This window comes from Chrysemys picta, chromosome 3 (genome assembly GCF_011386835.1).
Source record: "Chrysemys picta bellii isolate R12L10 chromosome 3, ASM1138683v2, whole genome shotgun sequence".
NCBI classification, from domain to species: domain Eukaryota; kingdom Metazoa; phylum Chordata; order Testudines; family Emydidae; genus Chrysemys; species Chrysemys picta.
The window spans coordinates 11932522-11944820 of NC_088793.1; the positions used below are offsets into that span (position 1 = coordinate 11932522).

General features: G+C 45.8%; 1 protein-coding gene across 2 annotated transcripts in view; it reads left to right on the forward strand.

The window, feature by feature from the left end:
* Positions 1-11673, forward strand: part of GATA4 (GATA binding protein 4) — a 43378-nt gene extending 31705 nt beyond the window's left edge. For both annotated transcript variants that reach the window (XM_065587474.1, XM_065587475.1), the window contains exons 3-6: positions 426-551; positions 3993-4080; positions 4766-4908; positions 6548-11673. In XM_065587474.1, coding sequence (XP_065443546.1) covers positions 426-551; positions 3993-4080; positions 4766-4908; positions 6548-6730 — 540 coding nt within the window. In that variant the 3' untranslated portion in view covers positions 6731-11673. The remainder of the gene's footprint in view (positions 1-425; positions 552-3992; positions 4081-4765; positions 4909-6547) is intronic.
* The last annotated feature ends 626 nt before the right edge of the window (positions 11674-12299 follow it).

Genomic DNA, 12299 nt, shown 5'->3' on the forward strand with positions numbered 1-12299 from the left:
CCATGCAGGGTCTGGTGATGTGGGTCTTCTACACAGGGGAGTACTATATTCTGTCACACTCTCTTTCTCACCCGCAGGGCTGCAAAACTGGGCTCATGGTTAAGCCCGGTGTGACTTTGGGGCAAGTCACTTTACCCCGCTGTTCCTTGGTTTATAAATCTGTAAAATGGGTACAAACCCACTGACCGTACTGCCAGGGGTGTTGTGACGCTGAATCCGTGTAATGTCTGTAAAGTGCACTGAGATTCTTCGGTGCTAGTTACTATCCATCTTACAAAATATTATCAGTACAGCCACAAACCCCTGCAACAGTTGCCATGTATCAGGGAAAGCTGGAAGGGGTCTGCTCCGACCTTGAAATGCTCATGCAAACAGTAAAGCTAGCGACTTGTTGACATTGCTGTTGCTTTTGTTTCTTGCTGCAGTCCGCCTCCCGCCGCGTTGGGCTCTCTTGTGCCAACTGCCATACGACCACGACCACGCTGTGGCGCAGAAACGCTGAAGGCGAGCCGGTCTGCAACGCCTGCGGACTGTACATGAAACTCCACGGGGTAATGAGAACCTATATAAAATAGAATAGACTCTTTACATTAGAGATGGACTGTTTACACTCACAGGATGTGAGACTGGGTTAGTTAAAGTGGTGCCAGTTGGGAATCTGCTTTATCTTACATAGTCTTACTCTCTTCTGTTGGCTGATCTCCCCTCTACAGCCCCAGTGTCCGGCCCCCCAACACATGAATCACACTCTCACAAAATGATTTAGCAGGGTGATTTAGCAAGGTGTAACTTACCCAGCCGCTTATGCCCTCCGGGTGTAACAGACAAAGGTATAACATGATCCAATGGCTGGATGTTGAAGTTGACAAATGCAAACTAAAAATGAAGGGCCAGTTTTTAACCGTGAGGGGAATCAGCCACTGGAACAACTTACCCAGGGTTGGGGTGGATTCGCCATCAATGTCAATCTTTCAAACCAAACTGGATGTTTGTCTCAAAGACGTGCTCTTATTCAAACAGGTATTAATTTGGGGAAGTTTTGTGGCCTGGCCTCTGTGGGAGGTCAGCCAAGATGATCACAATGGTTTTCTCTAGCCAGGGGCGGCTCCAGGCACCAGCGCAGCAAGCGTGAGAGCAGCAGTCAGGCAGCCTTTGGCGGCATGCCTGCGGGTCGTCCGCCGGTCCCGTGGCTTCGGCGGCAATTTGGTGGCGGGTATGCCGAAGGCGCGGGACCGGTTGATCACCCGCAGAAACGCCGCTGAGGCCGCCTGACTGCCGTGCTTGGGGCGGCAAAAAACATAGAGCCGCCCCTGTCTCTAGCCTTGGAATCCGTGAATCTAAGGAAGTTGTATGATGTAATAACCCTTCTCTCGATCGTCGTCTCGTCATGATGACAGGAATTGGCTTTGTTTGAGAGGGTCCCCAACTCGTCCACCCCAAACTGCTAGGACCAGCTTGATGGCTAATAAGCCTGAAAGAGTCTGTTTGAATGAGATCTGGGCAAGTCACACAGTCCCCATGGCCGATCTGAACTTTTTAAGGTGTTATGGACCAGTTGCACAATCCTGCTCTCCACTGAAGTCAGGAACAAACTCCCTTCACAAACTCACTTCAGTGGTGCAGGATGAAGCTCTGTATTCCGAACGCCAGATGTGGACACAGATGTGTACAATGCCCAGGGAGTCCTAGTCCTGAACCACTGTATATCCACCTCTTGCTCCCCGCTCCAGATGAAGGCAAATTAGGGAAGACTGTCCCCGCTCTCCGTGGCTTGCGGGAATCAGAAGGCCAGGCTAGGTGGTCAGAGCGTGACCCCCTTCTGACCTTAAAATCTATGAATCTTCTCTGTGTCCAATGAGACACAGTGAAAACAAACGGCAAACCCTCACTGGCTGAACCGCAAACCCGAACCGCTCTTCCCATTGCTGTTCACAGGGGTGAGGGTTTGTTGGTTTTAGACACTAATTCGTTTATGCCGTTAATCATCTCCGTTCCCTGCGAGTGTATGCTGTAGTGTTCATTTCCAGATGGGCCTAGGCCAAAGAGTAACATCTGGTCTCCACTTAAAATTAGGGCTGTGAAAAGTTTTTGCGCCCTCCGTGCCGTGGCTGGGTCAACCTAACCCCGGTGTAGACACAACTAGGTCGATGGAAGAATTCTTCCATTGTCCTAGCTAAAGCCTCACAGAGAAGTGGATTAACTACACAGATGGAAACCCACCTTCTGTCAATGTAGGGGTGATCTTGTTACCCCCCTGCCTCCAGTGAGAGAGAGAGTTGCTTGTGCTTAGCTGGGTGTCAGAGGACACCGCCAGTCTGGTAGCTATGCAAACAACCTCTTCTGGGCTCTGCCAGCCCTTACTTTGCCTTGCAGTTTAACAGTAGGTGCAGGCCAATCCCCGAGCCCCTTTGAAGCATCCCCTGTTGTAGCCAGCCCCTTCTCCGCTGAACGCTTCAGAAATACCAGGTCTGCTGTGCCCAAGGGAACAGTATACACAACAGTTTGTATCAGGATCAGCACCTAGCTTCATGTGACAGCACTTAGATATATTTATAGTGAAATCAAGAATAAGTTTATTGGCAAAGATTCAAGAGCTAGAGAGGAGAATTAAAACAAAAGGATCCGTATAAAACAATATCACAACAGGCTTTATACAGACTAAGCTTAACTGGCTACCTCCTCTCTAAAGGAGTCTTATTTCTCCCAAAATCTGTTGCGGCATCTTCCAGCAAGGTGGGCAAAGATCCCGTTTTCAGGAATGTAAATGCGCTGTCCATTTACTTCCAGGGTGCAGGATGAAGGGGTGTCTTATATCCCCAGAGTTCATTGTCTGTGCTCTGAGTCAGGATAAACCCCGTGGTTTATTCTCCTGTGTGCTGCTGTCCTCTTGATTTCACATCCCCCTGTTGACTTTGTATGCAGATGTGTAGCCGGTGTATTAGCTTTCAATGCTTAATTTACATGCTGACGCAGGGACAGGTGAATAAACATCTTGTGTCTGACAGAAAACCTGTTTGTCCAATCTGCCCTGACACAGACTTTAAAACCCATTTTCAGTATACACACCAGACTCCTTCCACCATATCGGATTGTGCCTTTCACAATGATATTAATGACCAACGTGACCCTGGCTTTCATTTAAGACCTCACCTGATATTCTTTGGTGAACCAGAACGGACAGACCAGGATCAGAATTTTCTTGTAGCCCCCTTGCCAGTTGGAATTGAGGGGTTTTGGGGTCACAGATGTAACCAGCACCTGTGGCTGAAAGTCAAAGATCGACAAATTCAAGTTAGAAATAAGGCATAATTGTTAACAGTGCAGGTGGTTAACCAGTGGAACAAACTAGCAAGGGAAGTGGTAGATTCTCCATCTCTTGAAGTCTTCAGGAAGAGCGGATGCCTTTCCAGAAGGTATACTCTAGGCCTATCTGCACTTAAAGCTTACACTGGGATAGCTATGTTGCTCAGGGTGTGAGCTCACCCCCTTCCTTCCCCCCACTGTAGATGCAGGGATGCTGTCAGAAGAGTACTTCTGTCAGCCAAGATAACTTCGTTCAGGGACGTGGTGTTCCTACCCTGGAAGAAAAACTTCTGTCGGCATATGCTGCATCTGAACTATGTCAACGTAGGCTTTGTAGTGTAGACATAGATTTAGTCATGATAAAATTCTCTGGCCTGAGTTATACAGGAGGTCTGAGTAGAAGATCTGGTAATCCTTTCTGCCTTTATAATTGGTGACTCAAAGCCCTGGATGCAAACACGCTATTATTTCCAAAAAAAATTCAGATCCAGATCTGGAGCCAAACTTTGCAGCCAGGGCCTGTCTCTAGTCTCAATTCAATCACTGCCGGTCAGTAACTTTTGGCTTCATGTCTTTTTAGTTAAATCTACTGGTTACCTGAAATCCTAGGAGGCAGAGATGTAACCCCAGTACGTTAGGTTGTATTGCGTACATACTGAAAACAGCATGCTTTGCATTTGGGTTCCTAGGTCCCAAGGCCTTTAGCAATGAGAAAAGAGGGGATTCAAACGAGGAAACGTAAGCCGAAGAACCTTAACAAATCCAAGACACCAGCAGGTGAGCGTTAAACAAGACAGGTGTGTGTGCGCGTAGAAACTCACCCTTTAGAACTAAATTAAGAATTCTGCCCTCTGAACCAGACATCCTGGATTTAGCAAACAGATAGCTGATCACCATTTGATTGCTGTTTGGTGACCTATGTGAAATGAGCGCTCTCGGTCCGGTTCCCAGTGAACAGGCACCCCCATCATCACTGGTACTAATTAGCGCCTGTAATGTCCTGGGGACATCGCTTCCAGGTTCCCAACCAGGGCTATGGAACAACCACAGAAGCCACTTCCCCCAGACAATCATTTGGAGGTTTTACACCAAGCCCTGTTTTATGCTGACACTGGACTTTGGGAGATTAGCTGTAGCGATTTTTTTTGCCATAAATGGTTTTTTCCCCCCATTTTTGTCAAAATCTGAAATTTTTCCATCCGGCTCTGCCAGGGATAAAGAGTATAGGGAATGAGAGGCAGGAACACAGTCAGTGGGGGGGACAAGGGTAATTTACCAAACGAGCAAATCTCCCAACATCCTTTTCTTTTTCTTTCCAAATCTGGTTAAGTTCTTTGAAGGTCTTTCAAAACCCTGCCTACGAACAGAGTTCTCTTTCCCCAAACCACAAATGCTTTGCTATGCTTTTTGTACTTAAAACTCCTCTGGTGGGAAGCCTGGCTTAACTGCTGTTTTCTCCTAGGGCCATCCAGTAGTGAGAGTCTTACCCCCACCACCAGCTCCACCAGTAACACCAACACCACCGCCAACACCGAGGAAATGCGCCCCATAAAGACGGAACCGGGGCTGTCATCTCATTATGGGCACCCGAGCCCTATTTCTCAGGTAATGAAGCAGGAAGAAAAGATCAAGAGATATGACAAAGATGTGAACTTTAATATAAGTAACTTGAGGAGAAAAGACACCCTCAGAACCTTCTCTGAAGGCAAACGACAGCCATTCGCTCAACCCAAGGATCTGAAAGGTCACATGGGGTGAAATTTACATGGGGCAGAGTTCCCAGGGTTTGCATTTCACTCATGTCACCATGTGCTGTGAAATAATCTCACCCTCATCCTCTCAGCTTTTTAATTACACAGGATGGGTCTGAGCCTCGAGCTAGAGGCAGCCATCTTGCTGACAACTGAAGTTCCTTGTGACCCTGGCTATCTGACAGGGCAGCCGTGTGGGCCTCGCTGTGAAAACCAAAAGCACAGCAAACTATGAATCCGGGCTAAATTTGGAAAAAATGCCCTGGGTCCCAGCGTGGGGGATTTTGTGGCTTTTATTCTAAATTTGCAACACTAAGGGCATTTTTACACTGGGAAATATACCAAAGTGGTGAAAGTAAATCGTAAACGGGACTCTAATTCTGGAATAGGAGTCCCCACATGGAGGCTTATACTAATTATTCTGGACTCGCTATTTGCATAAATAGCCACGAATAAACAAGCCCTTAGCTGTGCTGTTTGGTTTTGACCTGAAACCAGGCAAAATTTGGCAGTTTTGTCTTAGTTTCTCTATGAATTTGTGGGCTTCCTTAAACCTGAAACTCAGTGCAGTGAGCACAAGTCCACGTAAAACAAAACGGAAAAAAGTGAGCTGAATCACCTGAGAATTAAAATCACCAGAATCACACAGCACTACGCTATGTGACAGACTTGTAATGATAAGTTTATTTGCAGTATATTATTCAGCCACTAGATGTCTCTATGTGCCTTATACAGTTCCAGGCAGGGTGACGTCCCTGGGAAACAAGACAGACAAATCTGGAACCTGATCTGTGTGGAAGCCTGTTTATTTGTAGCTGCTGTTGTTTCTTTTAATAAATGTTTCTTGGTTAAGAAGATATTTGATTCCCTATATCATAACAAGACTAATATTTGAGACTGAGTTAGTTTAGCTCCTGTTAAACTCATCCCAAAGAACGCCAATGTTTAAATAAAAGGTTCAGTGTAATATTTGAGCATTCTGACCGTAAAACCAATATTAAATAATACATCAAATAATATTAAATCATCATCATAAAAATGCATATGCTTACGGGCTTTGCTGGATTGATCCAGTGCTTGCAGTATCGAGCCCACAGTAATGTAGCACTGACTACGCTGTGGCATGAGCAAGCTATTAATCAAAGGGTAACTGGGGATCAAATCTTATACCTCCGGGTGTAAAACGGTCACCTGTAGAGGTCGGAAAAGAACTCGGTGCACTCTCTGCAGTGTTATAAATGGAGTGGGTTCAGAGGAAAAGGTAAACTGTCTTCCTCTAAAGCATCATATATCAGACATTGAAGCAGGATACCAGATTAAATGAACCGATGGTTTGATTCAGTATTGCAAATCTCATGTCTCTGCATGTGAGTATTAGTGTAACGTTAGACCTGTGGAAAGTGAAATGCTTTCTCTTTGCCACGGCAGGGTCCTTGTTAGTTTGAAGTAATTAAAAAAATATATATATCTTTTCACTTTTACATTGTTTGTAGGCATTCTCAGTCACCGCGATGTCTGGGCACGGATCTTCTATTCACCCTGCTATTTCAGCCCTGAAGCTTTCCCCACAGGGCTACCAATCAGCTATGAGCCAACCTCCACAGGCCAGCTCCAAACAGGACTCCTGGAATAGCCTGGTGTTAGCTGAAAGCCATGGAGACATCATAACTGCATAACCTCTTCCTCCTCCCATGGACTTCAGGCTCACCCGCATGAGATACAAAGACGCCACGTAATAATCAAGCAAAAGCTGTTTGCTTTTTTCCCTCTCTCCTCGAGGGAAATATGATGGGATTCTGGAAGAACAATTCCATATGGCATTATAAAGAGGACTTCCAGGAACAGCTAATCCTAAATAAGCAGAGAAGACCCAGTTTCAGAATAACAGTGGCTGATCTGAATCTTTCCCTTTAAAAAAACCAGATTGTAACCACTTTCTATGAAACAGCTAGAAACAAAGACAGGACTCAGGTGTTTTTTAAACTTCTGGCTTTGACATCTCGGACAGCGATGGCACGGAGACACTTTTTTCTTCTCACCATCCATTCATTTCTTGACCAGGTCAGCCCAGGAGAAAATGCCATCACCTTGTTGTAGCCCAAAGGCAGAGATTTGATGACCTTCCATTCAGTGAAGCCGGCTCCAGGACAATTTGTTGCGTAGACTTATTCTGACACAACTTTGTCTGCTTTCGTGGATTTTAATACCGTGATTCAGTTTAAGAAGAAAGAAGAACTCCGCTCACACATCTACCAAAACCTCCAAAGCTTTGTTTTCATGTTACCAAGGAGTCAGAGATCCGAACCATTGTACTTATTTAACAGGAACGATTTTGTCTTTCCCAATTATGGGATCGTGTTTCCAGAAGGCTGAGCCTGGAGAAGGTCTCCGAGCCAGACCTAACGCTTCGGTGAAAGTCTTTGCGAGTTGCGGGGGAAGAGACCCAGAGAGTTTATGAAAAACATGGCGGAAAATGTTGGATTCTGCCCTTTGAGATAGCGAGGAGCCTGGCTCGAGGATCCCTAGAGCAGGGGAGCACTGTGATTGCCGCCGTAACATGGTGCTGCAATTGTGTATGACCCTGTGGCCTATCACAATTAATTATTTTACATTCTTTCTGATGTCCGTTGCCATTGATAAATCTGATTTGCTTTTTTCCAAGGCAGTATCTGCCTTTTACCCCAAACGCGGACCTGTGTCCCTCCCCCACGTCCAATCAAAGCCAATTAGCAATTCAGCTTTCCTAAAGGCATCACCATGGGCAGAAAGTTGCTTTGTGATCATCCACTGTGTAACTGAACATCATAGGCAGGGAAAATCTCATCGCCAGCTATGCATGAGCACACAGCTGTGATGTCCGTGGGACAAGCTTAATTACATGTATTTTTTAAATATGAAGAAACTAGTGTTGTCTCCCCACAAGGCCCAGAAGAGTGGCTGCCCCATGGAGGGCCAGCCCTATTTGTCTAGGCAGAGAACTTCTTGGGGCCCTTTTGATCAACCAAACAGGTTCCCGCATCTCCTTCTCTCCCGCTCAGCTCTCAGGCACCCATCTCTCCTCTCGTCTGCCCAACCTTTCTCTCTGTCCTCCTTAGAGTCAAAACTTGACTATGTAAAGCACTAAAAGAAAATATAGAGGGGGGGGAGGGATTGTGCCCCCCAGATCCATATACAAAGGGGTCCTCGGTGTGTGAGTCTCTCCTGAACAGACGGGGTGGGGGAGGCCCCTAAGCTGTCGCCATGGCAACATTCCCCATCTCCCTCCAACCCTGCAAAGGCCTCTCTGTAGGTTTGAAGTCAACACCAGGTAGGGTGACCAGATGTCCCGATTTTATAGGGACAGTCCAGATTTTGGGGTCTTTTTCTTATATAGGCTCCTATTGCCCTCCACCCCCGTCCCGATTTTTTACACTTGCTGTCTGGTCACCCTAACACCAGGATGAGTGGGTGGGAACGCAATGGCCAGAGATGGGGCTGTGGACAGACAAAGGGTTGTTTTGTCTCTCCACTGCAACTTCCCTGGCTGGTGCGATGCCCCTTTAAGGGGGTGTTGCTGGGGCAGGTGTTGCTGGGGCAGGCGCAGCTGGGGAGATGCTAATGGAGCTGCGCTGACAGGGACTGGGAGCGAGGGGTGCAGCATTGCAGTGGAAGCGTGGACCCTTCCAGTTCTCCTGGGATCTGAATAGATCCTTGGAGATCCACAGGGTTTCTGGATGGGTTCCACAGCTGATTGCAGGTGGGTGGTAACTGGACCCCCTGGTGGCGGAACAATGTGGCAGGAGATCCTTGCGGTGTTTTTCTCACCATGAGACACCTCCCATGGGGTATCCTGCAGTAGGGGGGGCATGATCCAGCCAATAATAAGGAACAATCCTGCACAGGGCCCATGGGAATGGATTCCATGACCTGCTAGGTCTTTTCCATCTCTAACTTCTAAGATTCCCAGAGTCTCTATCTCCATCACCCCTCATCCTCTTACCTTGCAAGGACCGGTGTCAAGGTTGGTCTGATTAACATCTTCATTAATGATCTAGAAGAGGCAGTACATGAGATATTAATAAAATCTGCAGATGATACTAAGTGATCTACAGCACATAGTAAGTTGCGAATGCTAGTGAGGACAGAAAAACAATACAGATGGTACTAGGCCTAATTAAATATACGGGAGTTTTTCTGTTGACTTCAGTGAGCTTTGAATCGGGCCCGTAGTGAGGTTAAAAACATGGTCAGAAAAGAACAACAGGGCATTCAGGCTGGAAAAATACAAGCTCATCCACCTGGGGGGAAAGTAACACAAAAGACAATGTGATTTTGAGATGAATGCACAGAGGTAGCAAACAGCTGACAGCATCTCCTTGAGCATGGGTGTGGTTCTTCTGGCTAGGATCTTCTTTCACTGGATCCTTCAGCCAGCCTTCTCCCTGAGTAACAGCACCTCTTTCAATCTGGTGAACTCGCTGTCCACCTGTGCCTGAAACTGCCCTAGACATTCCTTTCCCTGAGAGAGATGCACACTCACACAAACACACCTTGAACTTGACCGAAAGTAATGCCAACATCCGGGGACATTTTAAAGTAGGTTGGGCAAAACACTAGTAAATGTAGAAGTTCAAGTATCGTACCTTGATGGGGAGCAGGGCTAGATGGTCTTCTAGCTGCTTGCCATCTCTGGAATCTAAGACCCAAAGCAAACAGAAAGTTCCTTTCTCTCTGTGAGTCCATTCAATGGTTTGCCCCTGCCCGTCCTTCAGGTCTGGGGAGAGATTTTGGAGCTAGGGCTAGGACTCTTCTGGAAAAGCAATGCGTAAGGGAGTTTTTGAGGGTCTTTTCACCAAGAGACGTAGCCACCTGTGAAGCAGGGAGCTTTGGGGGCATGAGGAGAGCAGTTTTGCTACGGTTAGCAGAAAAGTGAATTGTTTCAATATTCTTCATGTATCCTTATTTCTCTCTCCGTTGTACACAGCAGAAGTACAGATGAATTAAGAGAGCTTCTTGTTCTACTGCTCTTTTAAATCATCCAACGCTGCTCTCAGATATTTTAGATCCACAGCCCTAGACTACTTCCCACCCAATAGCGTTGTTCTTAATCAAGTTTATGATGGTAGTGCCTAGGGATCCACCAAGAATGGGGCCTCATTGTACTAGGCGCTGCATAAACCCAGAGTAGCAGACAGTCCCTGTCCCAAAGAGCTCACAATCTAAATAGCTGTTAGACATTAGCTAGAGACTAAGCTAATTATTATTCTTATTTATTATTTGTATTACTTTAGCTCCTAGGAGCCCCAGTCGTGGACAAGGACCTGGTTGTGCTAGGTGCTCTACAAACAGGATGGGAAATCGACATATTAATTCAAACGCAAGGCTTCCAAGCAATTAGTCTGCGAAAGCCAGCAGTGGGCTGAATGTCCGTTGCAAGATCTAGGACCATGTACAGATCCTTCTGCAGGTCGGAGAGACTTCAGCAGGGGGTGATGTTGAGAAAGGCGATCATATTTATTAGGCTGATGAATCCTAGAAATGGGGGAGATCTGAGAAACCTCCTAAGAGGTGTTATGAAGCAATGAGGTCAGAGCGCAACGGCCTTCGGAGGTTTGCTACAGCCCATTGTAAAGCAAGGGTCCATTTATAAATTGGGGGGGGGGGGGGTGTTGTCTTTCAGCCACTCCCTTCTTTAGTTTGGAGGGGAGGGGGTTGGATCCAGAGTTGCGGGGAGCAGGGATTTGCTTGTTTTGGTTTGGTTCTGGCCCATCTCTAATTACAATAAGATGAGCAGGTTAGTGAAAGCTTATAAAGACAAGATTATTTATTATTTGTATTACAGTATGACCAGTGGTCTCAATCAGGGCCCCATTGTGTTAGGCGCTGTGCAAAAAACAGAGCACCCTATCCTGCCTTAAAGAGCTTAAAATTGGAAGGCCCCGATCTTGCAAACACATAAGCACATGCATAAATTCACTCATGCGAGTAGCCCCATAAAAATCAATGAGGTTCCTCACGTGAGTAAATTTATATATATACTTTAAAGGTTTGCAGGATCCGGGGCTAAGCTGCAAATACCAGTAGGATCAGACCTCTGCTATGGGCCCTTTGGCAATCTAGGGACATGCGGAGAAGGTATCCATGGTGGACACTGGTGGGTTAGAAAGGTCATTTACCAGTACTAATTGTCTTTCCTCTTTGTGAAAGTGCAATATCTTTAATCACTGATGCATTTTTTGATCAGAAAAGATCTGTATTTCGATTGCAGTCTTACTGGCTGATTGGAACGTCTCTGATCAGGAAGCGTTAAGGAATTTTGAAGGGGAGTTGTAATGCTGATCAACAATTCTTAATGTAACTCTGAAGCTGTGACTATGTTGTGGGGTTTTTTTGTTTTTCTTTTTCCTTTTGTAAAGTTTGATGCTTCCCAAACTCATCGGGAAGGTCTCCATGAAAACAGACACTTATTTGTAAGGGGGGTGGGGGGAATGAACAAGCTGTAATTATTTAAAGATGTAAAAAAATATATATTATGAATTAGTATGGCTACCAATCCACATAACTTCTACACCTTTCGAACTAATGGAAATAAAACAATGGTAATAAAAATTATAATAATAAAGCTTCTTTCTTACGGGAATTTGCACGCTGAGTTCTTGCAATGAATTGATTGGAGGTACAGATGATGTAGAGTTTCAGTGACCTATTAGCCTGAGCCTGGCATGGCTTGTGAAAAATAATAGTATGTGATCATGTAAGACTGCAACATAATTCGTATGTACATTGGAAATGTCAGAACCATAATTCAACCCCCAACTATTGAGTGCTTGACTTTGCAACCGTAACGGTCTTTCAAATTTTTCTTAGTATGCTATTGATTTAGTTTAGGCTGACCAGGAACTGCTTTAAATTAAACTGAAGTAAACAACTTTTAAACCAAAGGATTTAACAAGGCTGCGCACGTGTTTGAGCACCTGAGCAGTTCTTGGGAACTCAATGGGCTACTCACATGCCCAAAGTGAAGCCTCTGTGTGAGTCTTTGTAGGATCAGGGCCTTTTAGTCTGGTGCCAAGTATCAGAGCGGTAGCTGTGTTAGTCTGTATCCACAAAAACAACGAGGAGTCCGGTGGCACCTTAAAGACTAACAGATTTATTTGGGCCTAAGCTTTCGTGGGTTTAAAAAAAAACACTGGGTTTTTACCCATGAAAGCTTAGGCCCAAATAAATCTGTTAGGCTTTAAGGTGCCACCGGACTCCTTGTTGTTT